This window comes from Pipistrellus hanaki (assembly GCF_964339955.1).
Source record: "Pipistrellus hanaki genome assembly, chromosome: 9".
Classification (NCBI taxonomy): domain Eukaryota; kingdom Metazoa; phylum Chordata; class Mammalia; order Chiroptera; family Vespertilionidae; genus Pipistrellus; species Pipistrellus hanaki.
In genome coordinates this window covers 48,071,866-48,098,478 of record NC_140511.1, presented here as the reverse complement: position 1 = coordinate 48,098,478, position 26,613 = coordinate 48,071,866, and the positions used below count along the sequence as shown (strand labels likewise).

Here is a 26,613-nt window from a genome sequence, read left to right as displayed (position 1 = left end):
ATCAGCCTGTGGTCTAAAAAGTCCCAGGTTCGATTCTGGTCAAGAGCATGTACCTTGGTTGCAGGCACATCACGAGTAGGGAGTGTGCAGGAGGCAGCTGATCGATGTTTCTAACTCTCTATTTCTCTCCTTTCCTCTCTGTAAAAAAAAAAAAAAATACATTGAAAAAAATAAATAAAAATGGCACGTTCGGGCTCAGCAAAAGGAAAAGCTACATGTAATGAAGTAGACTTGGGTTGACAAGCGAGGGGCGGCAGGATGATGACAAAGGACAGCACTCCCGTGGGAACAGGAAATCTCGGATTCTAAACCCATTTCTGCCACCCAGTGACCTTCACAGGCTATAGCTCTTCCCTCGGCCTCCGTTTTCTGAAACTCGGCAGGATCACCCCAGGTTTTAGGTTCTCCTACATCTTCATACCAAGCATTCGCCCTAGCCCCTGCGAATTCCAGACAATAGCTTTGGAATCGGTGGAGATGGGAGTGGGCTGAAGCAGCCCTCACTGCAAACCACAAACCAGTCATCCGCGGGCACTTCCGGCGGCCGGGACAAAGGGTTTGAAGCCGCGGGGCCCGCACTTCCGGATAACTAAAGCAGCGCACCGGAAGTCCGGCTCCGCGAGTCACACCGAGTGACTCGGGTGCCGCCACTGCGCATGCGCCCCGCAGTCACGCGGCGGGGCGGGGCGGTGAGTGGGGCGGCCCTGGACCCTGACTGATCTCGCGGTCACTGGGCGGGCGCGCGAGCGACGCGGGGCGGAGCCTAGCGTCAGTGGGCGCTGCAGGTCTCCGCGGAACGTCACTGTGCCGGCCGACTGAGGTCGACTCGGGTCAGGTGGTCGCCCCGGAACCGGCTGTGGTTGTGGTCCTGGGTGTTGGAAAAACCTGACACGGGGTTGTTGTCAAGGAGGCGCGGCACCACCCCGCCCCCTCCACCTTGGCTGCAGTAAGCCATGGCGAAAAGCAGAATCGCCGAAAAATCGCAGACGGGGTCCCTCCAGTCGACCCCGGCGGGGGACCAGGCTGCGGGGACGCCCGGCAGCAGAGACCACTTGAAGGGTGAGTGGATCCAGGGACTCGAGCTGGGCCTGGATCGGAGGCGTGGGAGGGTGCCGGGAGGGGCTCCGGCGGGGAAAGGACCCCCGCTGGGTTCCGGGGATTTGCTGGGGGTCTGGGGCCTGTTTTCTCCCAGGCGAGAGGAGAGAGAATGGGGGGCCTGGGTTTGGGCCGCTTGCCCAGCACAAGGCGGGACACCTAGTCGGTGAGATGTAAATAGTATTTTAGTGAAATTCAGTTAAAAGAAGGAACGGCCCTGGCTTGTTGGCGCTCGGGAGATTGGAAGGTCGATAATACCGAAGCTGGACCCCTGTAAGGAACTTGGGCATTCCTTGCTTTATTTTGGTGGATGAGGAGACCGAGGCCCTGAGTGGCTGTATGACTTGCACAAAGTGACAGAGCCAGATTAGCAATGTAGTCATTAAGAGCAAGGACTTAGCTACGTCCAGGTGTGACTTTCAGGTGGCAGGAGCGCTTGGGTTTGAGTCCCTGCTTTACTCCTTAACTTATGACTTTGGACTTGTTATCTTTCAGAGCTTAGTGTCTAACCTGTACAGTGGGGATGGTGATAAAAGTAAAACACTCTATCCATTGAGCTATTTAGATTGGTACGTGGATTAAACGGAGTAGTTCATGTAAAGGAGTTTGTGTAATACTTGGCTAGTATGAAGTAAGGGCTAAATGTTAGCGATTACTCTTGTAGCTATAAGAGCTCTCTCAAGCTTTTCTCCCACCACTACACCGTTCTAGCATTTCTTTAGGCTTTAAGTGTTATTTTAAGAAAAAGAAAAAAAGTATAACTAGAAATTAAATATTTTGATTCCACCTTGGCATAAGGTTTTCATTACTTTTCGGCAACTAACACTATCAAATTTTTTAGGTGCTTTTAAAGCCCATTACCTTGAAGAGATTCTATCAAATGGCCATTATGTTGTCTGCAAGCTTACTCACACTATTGAGTTCCACAACCGGTGATGGGTAAGACTGTAAGAGTGTCTACCTACACTGTAACTGTAGTCAATGATAAAGTATTATACACTTAAGATTTATAAATATGAAGATAATATGTTTAACATTCAGCTGAAATACTTTTTGAATCGAATTTAAAATATATGAAAAGAGTGTCTAGCAGAAAATGATATTTTATTTTTAAATAATTTAAAATGTCTTCGGTGTACTTTGGCTTTTTAAGCTCTATGCATAGACAGTAGCGCCAAATAACTTTAGTAACTCAGAAATGAATTGCTCTCAATGTATAAATCCACTCGAAATAAATGTTGTTTTGAAGATGCTGCTGTGAGAGTGACAATAATCCAGGATTTTCCTGAAAAGTGTTTTCCAGGTAGTACGTCCCAAAAGATTGTCATTTGCTTTGTGATAGCAGTCAGTTGATTTATCCCTTTTAAAAAAATTATTTTATTAATTTTAGAGAGGAAGGGAGAGGGAGAAAGAATTACTGTTTGGCTGCCTCCTGCATGCCCTCCACTGGGGATCAAGCCCTCAACCTAGGCATGTATCCTTGGCCGGAGTAGAACCTGGGACTCTTGAGTCCGAAGGCTGATGCTCTATCCATTGAGCTAAACCAGCTAGGGCTATTCCTTTTTTATAAAACCTAATTCTGTTCAGAAAATAAAACCTTGAAACCTCCAAAGTGCCTTTAAATTGTTTATCTTATTTTATCATTTGAACAACACAGTTATTTTTTATGACGCTGTCAAATGATTTCTGTAATCTACACATCTATAGGAAGATAGAGGGAAGAGAAGGGAAAGCATGTCTTCATGGACTAGTTGGGTTTCGATAAATAGGTTTTGGATAAGAGAAGGAATGGGATTGAAGGTAAATGTGAAACCTTTATGTGTGTCAATAAAGGGAGTAACTTATCAGGGGTGAAGATTTTTTGTAATTAGTAGGAAATAAAGTTGGCCATAGCATGTTCAAAATTATGTAATAATATGAAGGACTTTAGCAAACCCAGCTTGCGTGGGTTAGTGGTTTAGCTATCGACCTATGAACCACAAGGTCACTGTTTGATCTCTCTCATTGATGTTTCTATCTTTCTCTCACTCTCCTTTCCTTTCTAAAAATCAATAAAAATGTTTTAAAAAATGATTCCTAGTTTTTCCTTTTTCTGTCTTCCTTTCTCTGTCTCCAATTAGTGTTAGGGATTCTCTGGACCTTTCGTGGGTAGGAAATTTAACATAAGAGGTTTTGATTTACTTGCTGATGGTGATCAGCTTGTGATGTGATATCATTCGAAATACTTAGCCACCGATTTTTCAGGTTATAAAAAAGGGATTTTTGTTCACTGCAGATGGTAACTTGACATTCAAAAAAAGGTTTTAGAGAACAGATAAAATATCTGAAAGGAAGTATGCTGGCATTTAATGCAAAGATAAGGGGAACGTGACCAGGGAAGATAATTTTGTGAGCAGATCTTGAGTTAGAGATTGGGATCTCACTAAAGTGTGGAGGCAGTGTCATTGGTTGGTAAAATTAGTGAAAGGTAAAATTAAAGGCTTGAGGAGATTTGAAATAGCCCTCTTGAAGAGTGCTGTAAAAGAATTATTGTTTCCCAGTGATAATCTTTTTTTTTTTTTTTTAATATATTTTATTGATTTTTCACAGAGAGGAAGGGAGAGAGAGATAGGGAGCTAGAAATGTCAATGAGAGAGAAACATCGACCAGCTGCCTCTTGCACACTCCCCACCGGGGATGTGCCCGCAACCAAGGTACATGCCCTTGACCGGAATCGAACCTGGGACCTTTCAGTCCACAGACCGAAGCTCTACCACTGAGCCAAACCGGTTTCGGCTGTTTCCCAGTGATAATCTTAATTGAAGATAGAGAGACGTGTGAATTTGTTCTAGGCCAAGGGAGGACAGTGATCTGACTTTTTCTAACAGTACCTTTGGGCTGGAAGGGGGTTAGAAAGCAGATAATGGGATGATTCTGATTGGGAATCTGTATGATGGAAGAATTAGAGGTTAAATGAACATACAAAGTACTGGTGTGGGTGGCTCTAAATGCTTAATGACACGTGTCTAATGTAAGAAGAAGGCACATTATAAATGTAGGGTGTCCCCCAAAAATGTGTACATACTTTAACTAGTTTCGACATAGTTTAACTGATTTTAAATAATGGGAGAAGCTAGACTAAATTTTGAACAAAAAAATGTATCCTAATTTGCCACTAGACTTTTTTTTAATGGGGATACATAAAAGATAAAGCTTATGGCCGAAACCGGTTTGGCTCAGTGGATAGAGCGTCGGCCTGTGGACTGAAAGGTCCCGGGTTTGATTCCGGTCAAGGGCATGTACCTTGGTTGCAGGCACATCCCCAGTAGGGGGTGTGCAAGAGGCAGCTGATTGATGATTCTCATCGATGTTTCTAACTCTCTATCCCTTTCTCTTCCTCTCTGTAAAAAAATCAATAAAATATATATTTAAAAAAAAAGATAAAGTTTATGGTACAAAATCAGTAACAGTCAATAAATTGAGAGCACAAAAATACTGAATGAAATTATTCTTGTTTGTGATTCCATTGCTTCGAGTTATCAGCAGTGCCTGGACCAGAACGGGCATTGATTAAAAAAAAAAAAAAAAAAGACATTGATTTTTAAAATTTATTCATTTGAAAACACGCATTGATTAAAAAAAAATCATTCATTTCTGTAGAATCTTTTAAAATTTGAAAATGAACTGTATATTAATAAACACTGACTATATGATCATTCAAAGAGCATATACATTTTTGGGGGACACCCTGTATATATGCTACACATTTAGGTGTAGAGTTATCCTTAGAACAAATTCTTTACCTGTTTAGAACTAAATGAGTTACATGCTAGTTTAGAACTAAATGAGTTACATTAGAACTAAATGAGTTACATGCTAGTATCTGGGCTTATTAGGATTATACTCAAGAAGGATTTTTGAATCATTACATCCAGCTTTCCTATTAACTAGTTTCTGTGAAAGAGGGCTTCAAAATGGAATGTCAGTTTTATTACATTCTTATCAGTGTTTATGTGTGTATTACTGTTGAACACAATGTTTACAAAAGTTTGCCTAATTTTAGAAAGTGAAGAAAATGAACGTGGAGGTTAATTTGTTCAAATGTCTATATATTTCATCATCCAACTGTAAGGCAGGTAGCAATCAAAGATGTGTACTCAACTCTCAGGGTAGTTAGTGTTCTGTAGTCCAGTTGAATGTTGTCTTACACCTTTCTCCCCCCTAACCCTTTACTTAGGACTGGTGAGTTATAATGGGAAGGAAAATATTTACAGTTTAATTTTAGGACTAGCATGTTAAATATCTTTTTTTTTTTTAAATATGTTTTTATTGATTTCAGAGAGGAAGGGAGAGGGAGAGAGAGATAGAGCCATCAATGATGAGAGAGAATCATTGCTTGGCTGCCTCCTGCACACTCCCTACTGGGGATGGAGCCAGCAACCTGGGCATGTGTCCTGACCAGGAATCAGTCAGTAACTCTTGGTTCCTGGATCAACACTCAACTGCTGAGCCACACCCAGTTGGGCTAATTTTTAATTTAAGAGAACTGTGTTACCTGTTGAAGTTTTCAAAATATGTTTAGACATGGCTGGGTGGCTCAGTTGGTTGGAATGTTTGGCCCATATACCAAAAGGTTGCAGGTTCCATACTCAGGGCACATATTTAGGTTGCGGGTTCTATCCCTGGTCAAGGTGCATATGGGAGGCAACTGACCAATGAAGGCTGTATATTCTTTTTATAAAATAATATTTTTATTGATTTCAGGGAAGAAGAGAGAGGGAGAGAGAGAGAGAGAAAGAGAGAGAGAGAGAGACAGAGACATCAATGATGGGAATTATTGATCAGCTGCCTCCTGCACACCCCCTTCTGGGGACCGAGCCTGCAACCCAGGCATGTGCCCTTGACCGGAATCGAACCGAGGATGTTCAGTCCTCAGGCCAACACTCTATTCACTGAGCCAAACTGGCTAAGGCAAGGCTGTATATTCTTTTCTCATCTTTTAGTCTTCAACTAAATTTCCACCTGTCCTTTGAATCTTGCTTCCATCACTCTAGCCCAGTAATCTTGCTTTTCTATAAATTTCAAAGCCCCTTTTAACATTCATTGGAGGTCTAGCTAAGAGCAGCATCAGATTCTTAAGAGTTGAGCAAAATATTTGTTACATAATCGATGTTCAGCAGATAGTACTAAGCAACTATACATTTGAGTGCACACCCTGCGTAGTAGAGACCCTAAGAGAAGTTTCAAGAAAGGGGAGAAAATCAACCACTTATTCTTAGAAGTTATTTTGTGTACACAAATATCTACAGGATGAAAAAAATAAAAAATCAACTTATTGGTGGTTATGAAGAGTTTAAAAGATACCCTTAATATTAAATTATTTGTATCAGTACTTTTTGTACTCTGGACCTGATTCTAACAAGGAAATAAATGGAAAGTAAGGACAAATTAATTCCAGGTAGATTTAAAGGTTGCACATTGAAGAAGTAATAGGCCTCCAGAAAATCATAGACTATACACTTACGTTAACCTGGTATTTGTTGTTGATATTGTTTTTATCCAAAGAAGAAGGGAGGGAGAGAGGGAGGGAGAAAAACATCAGTGTGAGGAAGAAAGATGGATTAGTTGTCTCCTACCCACCCCAACCAGGTATTGAACCTGCAATCTAGGTATGTGCCCTGATCTGGAATTGAATCTGCAACCTTTTTGGTGTAGGGAACAATGCTCCACCATCTGAGCCACCTGACAGGGCAATGTGTCTTTGCTTTGATGTTAAGCTATCAAAAACTATTTAAGATACTCAATATTTATATACTAGAGGCCTGGTGCATAGATTGATGCACTGCTGGGGATCGGCCAGCTGTGGGAGCACCACTCATCCTGGTCAGCTGAGCAGCTGTGGACCTGCCCTCTGTCTGAGCAACTGTGGATTCACCCTCTGTGCGGCTACTCCCGCTATGGGAGCACTGCTCATCCCTGTTAGTGGAGTGGCCCTCCCATTGTGGGAGTGTGCTGACCACCAGGGGGCAGCTCCTGCATTGAGCATCTGCCCCTTGGTGGTCAGTGTGCATCATAGCGAGTGGTCGACCAGTTGTTCTGGACCTTCTGCCATTGCTGGGCTTTTATATCGATTTTTCTCTTTGTCTTTCCCTCTTCCACTCTCTCTAAAAAGTAATGGAAAAACATTCTCGGGTGAGGATGTAAGTAAGTAAATAAATAAATAAGGAAGTTGTGCTAAGAATATAAGGGACAATCTCACTGGTATCCATGAGCAAGAAATAATCTAGCCAGGCTTCAAGTGAAGTGGAAAGTTAAAAATCCAGTAGCTGATCTATAACTCCCTTTTCTACTCTTTGGATTTCTGTTCCAATCTCCCCTCTTATTTTCTGGTACATGTCATTGGCTTGCCATGTTGTTGACTGTGGCCTGTATTGTTTGACTCTTCAGCCTCAGGACTTTGACAGCAGTATCAATTTTTCCTAGTTTAGATACTTAGGAATAAATTGTTTCTACTTAGATCAGGTATCCAACCTTGAGTGAGTTAGCCTTCTATGTTTGGGATCACATGGTAAAAATAGGGCCAATGAGATTAGCCTCTTTGGAGAGGAGGGATGGACATAGGAAAGGTGCTAGTTGCCAGACAATGGGAGCCTTACTAGAGCAGGAAATGACATTTGCCTGATAAACCTTTATATAATAAATGTTCACGAAGAATGGCTTGCTAAACTTGAATAGAGTAAAAGCATACTTCATAAAAGCATGAATAAAAGTTATATAGACAGTGATTGGTGGGGTATAGTGGTAGATACATTCTCAGAGAAATGAAACTAATAAATCCTAATTATAGTATACATATATTTTTTAAATTTCATGAGTGTTATCATGAGATAATGTATCTACCTCTTCACCAGTGAATACTATTAAGGTATACTATTGACTGCTTCCAGGGAAAAAGAGCCTGCTAATTCTGCTTGCTGTTTCCTGGATCTCATTTCATACTTTTATCTTGCATAAAATTTTAAAGGTAATATTAAGATTAACTTGTGAGGGAATGCAAACAAATTGTCTTATTCTTGGAATCGCTGTCAGAGCCACCCAGATACATTTAAGGTTCAACTATATTCTGAAGCCCTTGGTGTAAAGAGAAACATTAACCAGTTGCATTAGCACAGCGATTTTTATTCGGTATGTCATGGCAGTGCTGCAAGAACTTTTAAAATATGCAATACCCGCCAAAACCGGTTTGGCTCAATGGATAGAGCGTCGGCTTGGGGACTGAAGGGTCCCGGGTTCGATTCCGGTCAAGGGCATGTACCTTGGTTGCGGGCATATCCCCAGTAGGGGGTGTGCAAGAGGCAGCTGATTGATGACTCTCTCATCGATGTTTCTAACTCTCTATCTCTCTCCCTTCCTCTCTGTACAAAATCAATAAAATATATTTAAAAAAAAAAAAAAAGCAATACCTGACTATTTAGTCAGGGGCACTGACCTATTTTCCCTTAGATTGTTTTTTTGTTTTTTTTAATATATCTTATTGATTTTGCACAGAGAAGAAGGGAGAGAGATAGAGTTAGAAAAATCGATGCGAGAGAGTCATCGATCAGCCCTACCGGGGATATGCCCGCAACCAAGCCACATGCCCTTGACCGGAATCGAACCCGGGACCCTTCAGTCCCCAAGCTGACGCTCTATCCATTGAGCCAGTCTCGGCTCCCTTAGATTGTTAAATAAAAAAGTGACAACAGTCAACATAATAGCTGTCTGGTGTGAACGAATCAAAATTATACTTATTTTTTTTTTGTCAGTGCCACATAATTTTAGTAATTCATTGATTTGTGCCATAAGATTAAAAAAGTTGAAAATCACTGCATAAGCAAAATCTTTAGGTTTTTATGAAAGTTGAAGTAATTGCCAGAGTACCTCATTTTTCCTGAGAGACTACTATTCTGTCTATGCTGTCACCTCCCAATATCTATATATATAAGGGGCTAATATGCACAGTGTCCCCTCTTTGTGTCCCAGTTCCATTGGGAGACCAGGAATTCGCTTGCTCGCTATGACATGTGCTACCACCAGGGGGTGTTGTGGATGAAGGAAGTCTCAGGCCAGCAGCTGGGGAAGGAAGGCCCTGTCTGGCAGCCAGAAGGCCCTGATCAGCCCTGTTCACTGGCCAGGCCTGGGGACCCTACCCATTCATGAATTTTGTGTAATGGGCCTCTAGTAGATAATAAAATTGAAAATCAGTGATAGCACTTTGAGTAATACCCATTTCCCCCCTTTGGTTTATCAACAAACCATTGCTACAAATTCTGGTGTTTGTTTTTTTGTTTTTGTTTTTGTTTTTTATGCATCTAAAATGGATATAGGCCAGATCTGGCTGGAGTGGCTCAGTTGGTTGGGCATCATCCCTTGCACCAAAAGATTGCCAATCCAATTCCTGGCCAGGGCACATGCCCGTGTTGTGGGCTACCAATTGATGTTTCTCTCTATCCCTCCCTCCAACTCCCCATCTCTAAAATCAATAAAAACATATTTTAAAAATAAAATGGATATAGGCAGAAAAGTTCTATGCCTGGTTAATAAATGTCAAATATGTAAAATTTACTGTTACAGTGTTTTGGGCAAAAGTATGAATAGCTTTTTGGGGAGGAAAGCCTTTAAAGAAATTATTTGGAATACTGTCTTCCTTAAATATTTTATTCATTTTTTACAGAGAGGAAGAGAGAGGGATAGAGAGTTAGAAACATCGATGAGAGAGAATCATTGATCAGTTGCCTCTTGCACACCCCTACTGGGGATGTGCCCGCAACCAAGGTACATGCCCTTGACCGGAATCGAACCCGGGACCTCTCAGTCCGCAGGCAGATGCTCTATCCACTGAGCCAAACCAGTTTCGGCTGAATACTGTCTTCCTTTATATTTATTGTAATTATAACATCTTTTTCTATTTGTTTCAGAAAAAGCCTGTGCAGAAGCTGGATCGGCAAGAATGTCACTTCTTATATTGGTGTCCATTTTCTTATCTGCTGCTTTTGTTATGTTTTTGGTATATAAAAATTTTCCTCAGCTTAGTGAGTAAGTATACTGAAAGAAACTATCTAGATATCTGTAGATTAAAAGTTAAACTTAATTTTAAACAATAGAACTGGTATGGTGATTGTATATCAGCTCTCACAGCTTGTAGCAAGTTCATATTGATATTGACACTGTTATTTAAATACTCCTTGCCCTGGCCAGTAAGCGTTGGTTGAGTGTTGTCCCATGTATCAAAAGGTTGCGGGTTTGATCCTCATTCAGGGCACATGCCCTGGTGGTGGGCTTGATCTTTAGTAGGAGGCAGGTAGGAAGCAGAGGATGGATGTTTCTCTCTCATTGATATTTCTCTCTTTCTCTCTCTAAAATCAATAAAAACATATTTTAAAAAATTACTTCTGCCCTCGCTGGTTTGGCTCAATGGATGGAGTGTTGGCCTGCAGACTGAAGGGTTCCAGGTTCGATTCTGGCCAAGGGCACATACCTTGGTTGTGGGCTCAGTCCCCAGTAGGGGGTGTGCAGGAGGCAGCCAATCAATGATTCTCTCTCATCATTGATGTTTCTATCTCTCCCTTCCTCTCTAAAAAAAAAAAATATATATATATATATTCTTTTAAAAAATTACTTCTTTCCAAATATACCTCTTGATTTTCTATGAAAGGTTTTTTTTAGCACTGCTCCTCTAATTAAGGCCTAATGTTTTTAATGATCTTACATATATCTATGTGCTTACCTCCTCTTCTTCCTTCACTTCACTTGCATATGTATATACATATAAAACTAAATTAAAGTTTTGTGAAACAAGTGGTAGTTTCTGATATTTTCTAAACTATTTGCTTTATTGCATTTACTTTTTTAATGATAGTAGTGATCAAGTAAATTTATTTTACAGTCTATAATATAACAGATATTGACCTGTATTTTGAAAAATAGTGATGATCTTCTCTGCTTTCCCCTTTTTATCCCTGTTTTCTCCCTTCTTTTCTTTATGACCAATTTTTGTCTTCTGTTCACTTGTTTCCCCTATTACTTCTGTGTCTCCTAGCACTTTTTCTTTTTCCTGTTGTATGGAAATAATATGGTCTCAATACGTACTTTCCCCAGTAAAATGGACCTTACAAAAGACAACTGAAATGTAATTAGACTTTCAATCTGAGCCAGCCTGTTGTGGTAATAGGTAACTGAAATGTGACTTCAAAGTACCAGGAAGTTACTGTTTTCTCTAAATTCCTCTCACTAACAATTACTTATGCTTAAAAATTTATAGTGAAACATATATATTTTAATACTTTGATTTCTTGAAATGTCTTTGGGAAGATAGCATGTATTATGTTAATATTAATAGTTTGATTGAATTTTAATTCTTCCTGGTTTTGATCAGAGATTAAGAAATAGAGAACTGATTGAAAGAGGGAAATAATGTAGAGTATAGATTAAGGTTGTCTTTGTTTTCACTCTGCTTTAAGAATAACATCGCATATATATATTAATGTATTATAAATCTATTGTTCTGCTTATTTCTTTCTATGATTGTGTTATATGTGTGTATAAGCATACATGTGGCAGTTTTTAAGTTTGTAGTGAGAAAACCCATTTTAGTTTACCTGCTATTTTTCCTTTTTTGTTTTTATTGATTTCGAGACAGGAAGGGAAAGGTGAACAGGGATAGAAATAGAAACATAATGATGAGAGAGAATCATTGACTGGATGTTTCCTGCACACCCCCTACTAGGGATGAGCCTGCAACCTGGTCATGTGCCCTGACCAGGAATCAAACTGAACTGTGACCTTCTGGTTCATGGGTCCATGCTCAACCACTGAGCCACATCAACCGGGCATTTACCTATATTTAGGACTTCAGCAGTATTCTATCATTGTTCTGCAATGTCAGTTACATTTTACCATGTAAACAAATGGGCACAATATACATTAAATGCAAAAGTGATTATTTGAGGCTTTTATAAGCAAGAAATTATTCAGTTCCAAACAAGAAACCAAATATAAAGTAAAATTAATAGAAAGGGGGGAAATGTTAAAATTTTTTGAAACTTATTTTCTAATTATAGTTGATATACAATGTTATGTTAGTTTCAAGTGTATAGCATAGAAAATGTTTAAGTTTTCTGAATTCTGAGCTGGACTATTCCAGAAAAGGTATAAATTATAAAATTTAATAAAATGTATACTTAATTTCAGTTGTAATTGATTATTGACTTTAGCTTATCATGAGGATTACCCAAAATGATGTTAAATATGTTTTAAGTATTGCTAATATCAGTGGTTCATTTCTTAATTTAAAATTTATACCAAAGTTGGAACAAGTGCTTTAAAAAACCCATCTATCAATAGTTTGGGTCACCTTGAACTTTCATACATAGAATACATTCGTCATATTAATTATATTAAAGCATTAAAAAATGTATGGACTTTTAAAGTTAAAATTTATGAATTTATGCTTAATATATTATAGATCAAGGCATCATTTTGGATAAAACTTTATGTTTTGAAGTTGACTGACTGTAATGTTAATTATCTTGGCAAATTTCTGCTTTAAAATTTATCACTTTAATTTTATTTTTTTAGAGAAGAAAGAGTGAATATGAAGGTTCCCAGAGATATGGATGATGCCAAGGCTCTAGGGAAAGTTTTATCCAAATATAAGGACACCTTTTATGTAGAAGTACTTGTAGCTTATTTTGCTACATATATTTTGTATCCTTTTAACTGAAAAATGTCTTCTAGTTTTGTCCAAGAGAACGGTTTTTTTTTTAAAGATCTGCTGCTCAGTTATACATAACTCTTTTTCCTTTCAAAAATCATTAATGCAATATAACAATATTAAATAGAATATTGAAAAATTAAATGCAAACATTTCTCACTTTAATCCTCTTCAACTCTATTATTATTTTTGGATATTATGTTTTATTGTATTTTGCTTATTTCACTTATTATAAACATTTTCCTTCCCTTAGTATTATTAGAGATAATATTTTATTTATGTTTACTTTATTTGTTGTCTTAATTTAATTTAAATAATAATTTTGAATTAGTAGTCACCATACCATAATTTTAAAGCATTCTCTTAGGTTTGAAGATAAAATTTGTGTTTAATATTTTTAGATGTTATGAATCTTTTTGTGATATTTTTTTCTTCCATTTAATGGTTTTCTTTGTCAAAAAAAATTCTAAAAGGATAATTATTCAGAGGATATGGATTTTTAAAATAGTACTTAGTATTAATTTCTTTGTTTTATAGAAATATACATTGTATTTTTAACTAGTCAGGAAAAGAACTTTATTCTTTAAATATTTTCAAGTTGCTTATGCTACTGGTGATTAATCTTCTTTTTATTAAATCTTTATGGATGAAAGTATTACATATATCCCCTTTCTCCTCCTCTTCCCCTCCCTCCCCCCCCATGAACCCTTTCTAGCCCACCCTGCCTCCTGCCCCAGGCCTTTACCACCTGTGTCTGTGTCCATGGGTTATGCCTATATGCATACAAGTTCTTTGATCTCCTCCCACCCACCGACCCTTCCCGACCTTGTCTCTGAGATTCTGCAGTCTGTTCAATGCTTCTGGGTCTCTGGATCTTTTTTGTTCATCAGTTTATTTTGTTCATTAGATTCCACATGTGAGTGGGATCATGTGATACCTGCCGTTCTTTGACTGGCTTATTTTGGTAAGCATACTCCATGCTATCACAAAGGGTAAGAGATCCTTCTTTTTTTACTTTGCTGCATAAAATGGTGTAAATGCACCACAGCCTTTTTATCCCTGCATCTACTGATGGGCACTGGGCTGTTTCCAAATCCTAGCTGTTGTAAATTGTGCTGCTATGAAGATAGGGGTGCATATATTCTTTTTGATTGGTGTTTCAGGTTTCTTAGGATAAATTCCTAGAAAGTGTCTATTTAGATCCTTTGCATATTTTTAAATTGGATTATTTGTCTAACTTCTGTTGAGTTGTTCCTTATATATTTTGGATATTAACCTTTTATCAGATGTATAATTGTTAAATATGTTCTCCCATACAGTGGACTCCCTTTTCATTTTGTTGATGGTTTCTTTTGCTATGTAAGAAGCTTTTTATTTTGATGTAGTCCCATTTGTTTATTTTCTCCTTAATTTCCTTTGCCCTAAGAGATGCACCCATAAACATATTGCAATGAGTAAGGTCTGAGATTTTGCTGCCTATGGTTTCTTCTAGGATTTTATAGTTTCATGGCTTACATATATGTCTTTTATCCATTTTGAGTTAATTCTTGTCTATGGTATAAATTGGTGGTCTAGTTTCATTTTTTTTGCATGTATCTGTCCAATTTTCCCAACACCATTTATTGAAGAGATTGTCTTGACTCTGTTGTATGTTCTTGCATCCTTTGTCAAATATTAATTGAGTGTAATGGCTTGGGTCGATTTCTGGGGTCGCTGTTCTATTCCATTGATCTATATACCTGTTCTTGTGCCTTTGTAGTATAACTTGATATCTTTTATTGTAATCCCTCCAACTTTATTCTTCTTTCTCAAGATTGCTGCAGCTATTTGGGGTCTTTTTTGGTTGCATATACATTTTTGGAGTATTTGTTCTAGATCTGTGAAATATGCTGTTGGTATTTTAATAGGGATTGCATTGAATCTATAGATTGCTTTGAGTAATATGGACATTTTAATGATGTCAATTCTACCAATCCATGAACACTATATATTCTTTCACTTGTTTATATCTTCCTCTATCTTTTTTTTTCAATATCCTATAGTTTTCCGAGTACAAGTCTTTTACCTCCTCGGTTAAATTTATTCCTAAGTATCTTAATATTTTATTGTAGTGGTAAATGGGATTGTTTGTTTAGTTGCTCTTTCCAAGAATTCATTATTGGTGTATAAAATTGCCACTGATTTCTGAATGTAATTTTGTATCCTGTTACATTGCCGAGTCCCTTTATTAAATCTAGTAGTTTTTTTATGGAGTCTTCAGGATTTTCTATGTACAATATCATGTCATTTGTGAATAATAATATATATTGGATTATATATTATACATATAAAATATATAATGTCTAAGAAACAAATACATTTACAAAAGCTTTTGCTGCTAAGGCAAACATAGACCCTTTGTCATTATCTTTTCTATTTATCAGTGTAAGAGAAAAGAAATACCAATCTAAACAGAGCTAAAAAGTTAAGCTCAAATCACATTCCCATGCAGAGAGAATAGCTATTAATACTACAAGAGAAAGGATAGGGACATATTAAACCACTCTAAGAGATAGAATAGGCAAAATTTAAAAAGTGGTTAATTCTACAAATGACTGGTTTCTTCAACAAATACATTGGAAGAAGGAAAAACGGAAGCTATACTTAAGTGATATAGTAAGCAATATCATGTTTGAGCATTTAAAAAAAATTTTTTTTTAATATATATTTTATTGATTTTTACAGAGTTAGAAACATCGATGAGAGAGAAACATCCATCAGCTGCACACCCCCTACTGGGGATGTGCCTGCAACCAAGGTACATGCCCCCAACTGGAATCGAACCTGGGACCCTTCAGTCCGCAGGCCGATGCTCTAGCCACTGAGCCAAATCGGCTTAGGCTGTTTGAGCATTTTTTTAATCCTGACTTAATCAAACTAGCTATAAAAGAAAAAAATTCTGAGTCCTTTGGGAAATCTGAATATAGATTAAGTAGATATTCAGGATAGTAAGGAAGTATAGTAAGAAATCTCAAGTAGATGACAATGGTATTATAATTATGTTAAAAAGAAAGGGAATCCTTACTCTTTTAAAGTATTAAAGTGGTTGCATAAGAATTGATGTCTGGGATTTTCTTCAAAGTAGTCCAGTGTAAGGGAAAAAAACAAAATAAGATTGGTTGAGTGTTAGTTATTGAATCTGTGCATAGGTATATAGGGCATCATCATACTAATTTCTCTACTTTTATATGTTGGAAACTTTTCCATCAGGTTGTAAAGAACCCTGTAATAAATAAATTGATAAAATTTATTTTTAATGGAGGCATCCAGTAGATAGATAGAAAATTTGAGACTGGTGTTTGATTAGCAAGATTGAATCAGTGATGGAGAATTCAGAGTTATCAACATATATGGCCATATACTTGAAACCATGGAAATTGCTGAATTTATCAAAGGAAAGGGAGAGAAGAGTATGGCCAACAGAACGGTAGAAAAATCTTAGGAGTTGAGGGTGAGAAGAAGAAAAAAGCTAGAGATGGAATGATCTGTAATGTAGAAGAAAAGTACCTTTTTTAAAAAATGAGAGAGGATGCTTAATCCTATGCAGGAATTGCTTTAAAAAAAATGACTTGAGAAAAGTCATTAATTTTGGCCAGGAGGAAGTTTCAATAGAGTGGTGGATGCGTAAACCAGGTTCTAAAGGGAGGAGGAGATGAGATGCAAGGAAGAAAGATGAGAGGCAGTAGTTGGTTGGTCAAGGAAAGCCTAGATTTTCTTTATAGGCATCTGAGTGGTTTTAAACAAGACAGATCCTATGGAAGAACAAGAGGTTTGAGAAACAAATGAGGAGGGAGAAAATTTAAATGAAAACATGAGTAAAGTGGAAACTAGAGAAAGAAAGAGAAGGCGATTTTATGGATGAAGACAGAAATTTTCAAGTAGGAAAGAGAGATGCTGAGGGAGTTCACTCAGTCTGATTGACCTTGTAAGTAATAATGTTAGGGCTTAAAAAGGGGTCCAAGCCAACACTGGCAACAAAGGAAAAAACAAAATTGTTTTAAAAATAAGATTTGTGACTTTTATTATATTTTGTAACCCTAGATTAATGAATTTAGGCAAATGTGTATAAGTTAAATTACAAATAAGGAATTATTATACCTTATATGTAACTAGATTTCCACAGAAATCATGTTTCCTGAAAGTATTTGGGAGTAAATGCATTGCATTAGAGAAGCATATTTAAAAGATTACCAGAGATCTCTTTTGTTCTTTTTTTCTTTTCCTCCTCTTTTTTTGTTTGTTTTTTGCCAATGCCTGATTCCTGGCTTGTATTAGTGAACTTCGAGAGAAAGGCATTACAACTGAGAAGTCAAATATTTTTAAAATTTTTGGATATAATTTTACTTTATTTTTAATACTGAAATATGGGTGTAATCTGATTACTTATGTATTGACTTTTTTTTTTCCCAGAAATGTTGGATATGTCTTTTAAAAATTCTACTTAATTATGTTTTAATCCTTAACTTAAAAGTTAACAGCTTGCAAACATTTGCTATTCCAGGTTCTATATTTCTCAGCATACTCTCAGGGTTTCTTTATCCCTTTCCACTGGCCTTATTTCTTGTTTGTTTGGTAAGTATATTAAATCAAATTGGAAAACTTAAAAAACAGTTTTAAATAGAATGAGGAGGAGTAGTAGGATGGCAGTACTAGTCCCACTTACTTATGTAAGCATAAACGCATTAGTTTTAAAAGGAATTTAATGTTAATATGTTAAGTCCCTTCATAAGGACGTGTTATGTAAGTTAGGTTAGATTAAGTTAGATTAGGTTCTTTTTTTCCTGGAACAGGGTCATCATAGATTTGATTGCATTTATAGGCTCTGCTTTAACCTTTTCTTCTTCTGTTGTATCTTGTAATTCAATTAGTCCAAGAGTATTGATGGGCACAAAGAGTTAAGTCCCAGAGCTGGGGATGGAGTTTTCAAGCAAAGCAATTGAAAGAAAAAAATTGGCTCTTGAAGTTTTATTCTTAGGCTAATGGGTAACATCAACTATTTCAATATAGTCACTAAATTTAATCTTGTCAATTAGTTTTGGCTATCTTATTTTAGTTATAATTTGGTCTAAGAAAGGACCAGATCAAATAGGTTCTTGCTCTCTGCACAAGAGATGGCATGCAGAGTATCCTTCCCAGCCCCAAAAGAAGTACACTAGTTCAGCTTCTCCTTAGGTGAATATATCCGTGTGAATAATTACAAAATGCTTATGGCTTCTTATTGTTTTCTAGTGTTCTGGACTTGGTGCCTCATTCTGCTATATGCTCTCCTATTTAGTTGGGAGACCAGTTGTATACAAATATCTAACAGAGAAAGCAGTAAAATGGTCACAGCAGGTAAACATGTGTCTTTAAATTATTTATTGTAATTGTTTGGCTAATTGGGAAGTCAACATATAGTCCTTAATAAATTAACTCAGACTCAAGGCTTTAATAAAAATCAGCCATCTTGTGTGTTGGCTGTGATGGTCAGTTTTATTTTGGCCAAAATGAAATCAAGTGGGAAGCAAATGATAAATGTTAATAATTTCAAAGACAGAGTTTTACACCCATAATGCACCCATAATGTTAATTCTTCATTTCTAGTATGTTCAATTAGAGTAGAGAAGTCAAAATGTCCAAAGTAAAGCCAACCACATATTTAGATGCTTCACCTGTTTTGTGTTAATGTAGTTATGTTATCAGTGAAAAACTTGTAATGAAAAACTCCTTTAATGCATTTCACCTGTGAGAACAGCTGTTATCTTTTACACACACACACACACACACACACACACACACACACACGCTAGAGGCCTGATACATGCAATTTGTGCACAGGGGTGTGTGCCCCTCAGCCCAGCCTGCACCCTCTCCAATCTGGGACCCCTCGAGGGATGTCCGACTGCCGGTTAGGTCGGACATCCCTCTCACAATTCAGGACTGCTGGTTCCCAACTGCTCAACTTCCTGCCTTCCTGATTGCCCCTAATCGCTTCTGCCTGCCAGCCTGATCACCCCCTAACTACTCCCCTGCAAGCCTGATTGATGCCTAACTGCTCTCCAGCAAGCCTGTTTGCCCCTAACTGCCCTCCCCTGCAGGCCTGTTCCCTCCCAACTGCCCTCCCCTGCTGACCTGATTGCCTACAACTGCCCTCCCTTGAAGACCTGGCCCCTTCCAACGGCCCTCCCCTGCTGGCCATCTTGTGGTGGCCATCTTGTGTCCACATGGAGCAGTCATCTTTGACCACACAGGGACAGCCATCTTCTGTTGGAGTAACAGTCATTTTGCATATTATTCTTTGATTAGATAGGTTAGAGGCCTGGTGCACAGGTGAGGGCTGGCTGGTTTTCCCTGAAGGGTGTCCCAGATCAGGGTGAGGGTTCCCTTGGGGCATGGGGTGACCTGGGTGAGTGGCCTGTGGTGGTTTGCAGGCTGGCCATGTCCCCTGGCGACCCAAGCGGAGGCCCTGGTATCTGGGATTTATTTATCTTCTATAATTGAAACTTTTTAGCCTTGAGTGGAGCCAAGCCTCCTGCTTGCTCCATGGCCGAAACCATTTTTGTTGGGATTTATTTATCTTCTATAATTGAAACTTTGTAGCCTTAAGTGGAAGCCAGGGCAGGTGGAAAGCTTGGCTTCCTCCATTGCCGGGGAAACCCAAGCCTCCTGCTCTCTCCGTGGCCACAGCCATCTTGGTTGGGTTAATTTGCATCCTTGCTTCTGATTGGATGGTAGGCATAGCCTCTGGGTGTAGCAAAGGTATGGTCAGTTTGCATATTACTCTTTTATTAGATAGAACTAGAGGCCTGGTACACAGATTTGTGCCCTGGTGGGGTCCGTTGACTTGGCCTGCACCCTCTTGCAATCCAGGACCCCTTGAGAGATGTTGGATTGCTGGTTTCAGCCTGATCCCCACAGGCCAGGCCAAGGGACCCCACCGGTGCAAGAATCTGTTCATCGGGCCTCTAGTATGCATATAAGATCTTTGGTTAAACTCTTCTGTTCATCGGGTCTCTAGTATGCATATAAGATCTTTGGTTAAATTCTTCCTGCCCCCCTCTCCCTTTTCCTCCGAGATTCATCAGTATGTTCTAAGTTTTCAGGCCTGTACGTTGAGCATCTGTCCCCTGGTGGTCAGTGGGCATTATAGCTAAAAGTCGAACGGTCAAGCAGTTGAACAGTTGCTTAGGCTTTTTTATATATATATATTTATATGTATATATTTGTATATTTTTAAAAAATATATTTTATTGATTCTTTTACAGAGAGGAAGAGAGAGGGATAGAGACCTAGAAACATCAATGAGAGAGAATCATCGACCAGCTGCCTCTTGTACACCCCCCACTGGGGATGTACCCACAACCAGGGTACATGCCCTTGACAGGAATCGAACCCGGGACCTTTCAGTCCGCAGGCCGACGCTCTATCTACTGAGCCAAACCGGTTCAGACTATATAGATATATTTAATTGATTTTAGAAAGGAAGCAAGGGGGAGAGAAAGAAATACCAATAGTGAGAGAGAGTCATTGATCGACTGCCTCTTGAATGCCCCTTAATGGGATTGAGTCTGCAACCCAGACATGCACCTTGACAACTGTGACCTTCAGGTTCATAGGTTGTGCTCATCCACTGAGCTGCACTGGTCTGGCACACTGTTATCTTTAGTTAGGGTCTCTGCAAAGACTAGCAATATAATATAAGCATTACTATACAGAAAAATATAATATAGTATTGCTAAGAAAATTCTGTTTTTATAAAGAAACAAAAGAAACACCTCTCAAAGGAATTCTGTAGATTATTTTTGCCTTATCCCTTTGATTAGCATATTAACAGAAATTAAGCATTTGACCTGGAATTAAACATTTATTTACTTGTAAAGCAAGGTGTAGAATCTCAGATCTCTAGATTTTTAGTCTACTGCTCTTCTCACTTAACCACATATGTATTGAATATTAAAATTAATTTACATATGGTCCTAAACTGGGTGGCTCAGTTGGTTAGAACATCATACTGATATACACCAGTTGTGCATTTGATCCCCCATTAGGGCACATTTAAGAAGCAACCAATGAGGGCCCCTAGCCAGTTTGGCGCAGGGTATAGAGTGTCAGCCTGTAGATTGAAGGGTCCTGGGTTTGATTCCAGTCAAGGACACATGCTTTGGTTGCAGGCTTCATCCCCAGTAGAGGGCATGTAGGAGTCAGCCAATCAGTGATTCTCATCATTGATGTTTCTCTCTCCCCCTCTCTTCTGAAATCAATAAAGATATATTAAGAAAAGAATGCATAAATAAGTCGAACAACAAAAAAATGTCTCTCTCACTCTCAATATAAATAAATAAAAATAAAATCATTTTACATATATTTTATGGAATACTTGTTTATTTCCCATAAATAAGCTTGTTATTCAAAGGAAGAATTAATTAATGTACTCACTGCTTATATTTAATTGGTTAAATATTTCCAAATACTTTAATCTCATTTATTTTTATTTATTTATTTTATTTATTTTTTAATATATTTTATTGATTTTTTACAGAGAGGAAGGGAGAGAGATAGAAAGCTAGAAACGTCCATGAGAAACATCAACCAGCTGCCTCTTGCACACCCCCTACCGGGGATGTGCCCTCAACCAATGTACATGCCCTTGACCGGAATCGAACCTGGGACCTTTCAGCCCGCAGATCAACGCTCTACCACTGAGCCAAACCGGTTTCACTTATTTATTTATTTTTAAAATATTTTTATTGATTTCAGAGAGGAAGTTAGAGATAGAAACATCAGTGATGAGGGAATCATCGATTGGCTGCCTCCTGCACACCTCCCACTGGGGATCGAGCCCACATCTTAAGCATGTGCCCCTGACTGGAATCGAACCCAGGACCCTCCAGTCTGCAGGCCAACGCTCTATCCACTGAGCCAAACCAGCCAGGGCTTTAATCACATCTATTAATAATGAGTTTGTTCATGTGGTATATAGTATAGTAACATAAAGTAAAGATCTGAAATTTTTAAAAATTGGAGGTTGGCTATGCTGATGTGTTATACTAGCCCTTTACATTATAAGAAGTTAAAGGCGTTGAAAAGTTGATTACCTGGTGTGTTTCTTGTATCTAGTCATAAGTTTAATTTTGCCATTTTGGGTTTAAAATGTCATTGTTGGGCCATCATTATCTAGGTTGGCATAGAACCATCTTTAGTAACATAAAGCTTTAAGCACAATTAAAAAACTTATCATCCTAAGATAATTTAGCTCTGGTAGTGAGCATTTGATAAGGAAGTAGTTCATTGTCGTTTTCAAGCTCCCTTTTGATTATTGCTATTGGATAAACTCTGAACTATCAAGGATGAGAATTTGAAATAAGGTATTTTATATTAAGCACATTGTTTTCTAGATTGACTTTATCTTGATCCCAATTCTTTTCTTTCTTGACAGGTTGAACGTCACAGAGAACATCTCATAAACTACATTATATTTTTGAGAATAACCCCATTTCTGCCTAATTGGTTTATTAATATTACATCTCCTGTGATAAATGTGCCATTGAAAGTTTTTTTTATTGGCACTTTTCTAGGTAAGATCTCTGGTTCACCCTGTGTTAGAACTCATTGTGTACATATCCAGCAGTGTCCAGCTGGGCTGGATTTCTTTATATAAAAAATATATGTTTTATTGATTTTTTTACAGAGAGGAAAGGAGAGAGATAGAGAGTTAGAAACACCGTTGAGAGAGAAACATTGATCAGCTGCCTCCTGCACATCCCTTATTGGGGATGTGCCTGCAACCAAGATACATGCCCTTGACCGGAATCGAACCTGGGACCTTTCAGTCCACAGGTCAAACTGGTTAGGACTGGGCTGGATTTTATGTTCTTTGCAGACATGCCAGGACAGTGGCACAGTGCCTGGCTTATGGAAATAGATGCTCAGAAATGTTTGTTGGATTATCTTAATTTAAGTATTTTTGTGTTGCTTCTTTTGAAGAGGAGCATTTTCTAGTGGATATTTTTTTTTTTTAATATATTTTATTGATTTTTTTACAGAGAGGAAGGGAGAGAGATAGAGAGCTAGAAACGTCGATGAGAGAGAAACATCGGCCAGCTGCCTCTTGCACACCCCCTACCGGGGATGTGCCCGCAACCAATGTACATGCCCTTCACCGGAATCGAACCTGGGACCTTTCAGTCCGCAGACCTGACGCTCTACCACTGAGCCAAACCGGCTTCGGCCTAGTGGATATTTTTTTAATCATGCAGGATTAAGCAGGATTTTTAAACTCCATTCTCTCCTTCAGTGGAGAGAAAAAAAAAATCAAAGTGCCTTTTTTGAATAATTTTCTCCTTTGTCCTCTGATCAGGCACTGAAATATTGAATTTTCAGTAAAGAATTGATCCTATTTTTATTTTATTGAAATCAATATTTATTATGGGCATTAGCAATAATATGTGGGAAGTAAGGATTAACAACTGTATTGCTTTCAAGGAGCTGCACTTAATTTTTATTTTATTTTATTTTTTTTGTTTGTTTTGTTTTGTTTAGGAGCTGCACTTAATTTTTAAATTAACCAGTGAACATAAAGATTCATTTGTATATTTTATGAATTCTAATGGTTCTTTAATAAGAGTATTCTGCTTTTCTTTCAAATTTAAGTTGAATTGTTTCGCTACCAACAAAAGGAGCAGATTCCTCATGTAATGAGTATTCATTTAAGTTAATACTTGTAAGAATAGATCTTTCTGAAAAGAATAATCAAAATCAATATTTATTGCTACTTCAAAAATTTGTTGTCAAACAAAAAAATATCACAGTTAATTTGGGATTTTGTAAATTAATGTTAACGTTTATGGAATCAAAAGAGAGATTTTTGTCCATACCTCCTTATTTTACAGATTAAATACCTAGAGATTTAGCTAACTTCAGCTTTGGCTGAATTATTTTGGTTCTGCGTTTTTATTATATTTTTTATTTTCTTAATTGAATTTTAGAGAGAGAGAAAAGGAGAGGGAGGGAGGGAGAGAGAAACATCAATGTGAGAAAGAAACATCAATCGGCTGCCTCCAGAATGGCCCCTACTGGGTATTGAGCCCACAACCCAGGCACGTGCCCTAAACTAAAATTGAACCAGCAACCTATCAATGCATGGAACGACCAGCTGAGCCATACTGGCCAGGCCAAGTGGTTCTGGTTTTTCTTGAAATATGATCATTTTGTGTATGCTCTTGTATAAATTCTTTTTACTTGTATTTTGAATCTCATTTCATTTCTGAATATCCTACCATTTTATTTTTACTTTCAGTATATTCTATCAAGAATGAATGACAATTTACTCAGTCTTATTTTTGAATATTTAGATTATTTCCAGATTTTTATTATTATAATGCTTTGATGAACATCCTTGAGTTTAGTCCTTTGCTTATATTTATTATTTAGAAAGTTAAAATTGCTGGATCAGAGCACATTCTTTTTTTAAGGTTCTTCATAAATGTAAAAAAATTTTTTTTTGGAAACTTTTCTTGGGTTCTTATATTTATTTTCTTAAAAAATGATTATGAAAAATTTAATTCTTTATATGGAAATAAACTTAAGGGACTGCAAATTAAAAATTTACAAAATGGAGAGTGCTATATTCTTAAAAGATAATTTATGTAATGTTAAAAGACAAACAATTGATGGTTTGTATTGGTTTTGTTTGTTTGTTTTTATAGGTGTTGCGCCTCCCTCTTTTATAGCCATTAAGGCAGGAACAACACTATATCAGCTTACAACAGCAGGGGAAGCTGTTTCCTGGAACTCAGTATTTGTCCTAATGATTTTGGCTATTCTTTCTATACTGCCAGCCATCTTCCAAAAAAAACTAAAGCAGAAATTTGAGTGAAAAATCATCTGGATTTTTGTTTTCCTATCATCATCATCATCATCCTCCTCATCATCATCATCTCAGGACTGGCAGGTTTATGTGTTCAAATCACTTCTTCAGTAATTGAAACAAGGAATTTGTAAAATAAAATTCCCTATTAAACAGTTAATGTATTTAAGTGGCAAAGGAGAGTAGAAAGAATGGAAATTGATATACCATAAAAAGTGCTATCAGTAGTTATAATAGCCATCTTCTAAATTACTTTATTCTAAGAGTAGCTATAACTAATTAAAAGTAGCATTGATAGGAAATTTTTGACCCAATTAGTTAATTTAATTTATTCATGAACTGGCTATAAATACTTATCTTTGGCTTGATATTTTAATATTTTTCTTTCTTATCCCTTAGTAATAAAGTAGATATACAAAAGCAAAAATTCTACATTTTTAAAAATAGTATTGTAGTTCTGGCTAATATCAACCTTCTTTCAGAGCATAAACTTAAAGCTAGTATTCAAAAGAGATTTACATCTTCCCTCTTACCTTTATGGTAATAGATTTGTTTAGAAGTTGAATCTTAGTGTACTACTGAATTGGGAAAGGATATTAAGTTATATCTATTTAGGGAATTTTGTTTTTTTTTTCTGTTCCAGATTATCATGGATTCATTTGAAATGTAAAATTCTGACCAATATATTTCCATCTTCTTTTTCTAGCTTCCACAGTATTTCCATTGTGCATATACAAAATGGTGATTACATGATAATTGTATCATATTGGTGTTGATAATTTATATTCAGATAATATTTTGTTACACAGTTCCCTCTTACTATCTCAAAAGGGGATCAAAAAAGCAAACATTTAACATGCAGTTTTTAGATATTATATTAATTATATTACATTATATTTTGAAACAGTGACAGCATAACACTTAAGTGGTTAAACATAGTTTATTTGTTCCAATGATTAAAATTTACCTAATTTATTTATTAGTCTGGTCATTAAAGTCTGTATTATGTAATTATCCTTTTTTTTTTATGCATGATAGACTTATAAGAATGCTTTGTTTCATTTCTATTAATGCTTTTTTGTTTGGGGTTACTTTTAGTTAATGCAGTGTTTGTACTTTTTATAACTCAAAGTATAATTAACTTCTCACATGGTAACTACTATATTTAAATGAAACAGCTTTTTGCTGCTTGCTTAATGGTAATATACTTGATTCTAGGACATAACTGATCTAAAATAAAGTACTCTGTCAGTTTTACTTTCAGTTAACACTGTCATGTTGAAAAGTACTTTAACTGTGGGAGAAATCCTTGTATGTTTTTATTGTGAGAGGTATGATGATCCTCAAAGCCTGTTTCTACTACATAATGTGGACTGATTTATTATTTTTTCTATCACAGTATTAAATGGATTTATTGTAAATACAAAGAAAATATATTGATTAATATACTATTCTTATCTCACCTGGCCTTTGTGTGAAATTATTTATTATTATATCTAGCAAGGTTTTCTTCCTTTCTTATTCACCAGAGACTGAGTGATAAGCTTTTGTTATTTTTACATGTAAATTTAAAACAAAATATTTTTTTTTTTTAAATATATTTTATTGATTTTGTACAGAGAGGAAGGGAGAGAGATAGAGAGTTAGAAACATCGATGAGAAAGAGTCATCGATCAGCTGCCTCTTGCACACCCCATACTGGGGATATGCCCGCAACCAAGGTACATGCCCTTGACCGGAATCGAACCCGGGACCCTTCAGTCCCCAAGCCGACGCTCTATCCATTGAGCCAAACCAGTATCGGCTAAAACAAAATATTTTGAACAAAGGTCATTAAATATTACTGTATAAAATGTAATTGAATAAATTTTTATCAGACTTTTTAGAAGAGGTCTCACTATTC

At 37.2% G+C, this 26,613-nt stretch overlaps 1 protein-coding gene across 1 annotated transcript; it reads left to right on the top strand.

The window, feature by feature from the left end:
• Positions 1–691: 691 nt before the first annotated feature.
• TMEM41B (transmembrane protein 41B) lies at positions 692–26,172 on the top strand. The gene is made up of 7 exons (XM_084893494.1): positions 692–1,059; positions 10,032–10,149; positions 12,691–12,819; positions 17,344–17,437; positions 18,095–18,199; positions 22,281–22,419; positions 24,550–26,172. The coding sequence occupies exons 1-7, from the start codon at positions 954–956 to the stop codon at positions 24,717–24,719; spliced, it is 861 nt and encodes a 286-aa protein (XP_084749620.1). The 5' UTR covers positions 692–953; the 3' UTR covers positions 24,720–26,172.
• The last annotated feature ends 441 nt before the right edge of the window (positions 26,173–26,613 follow it).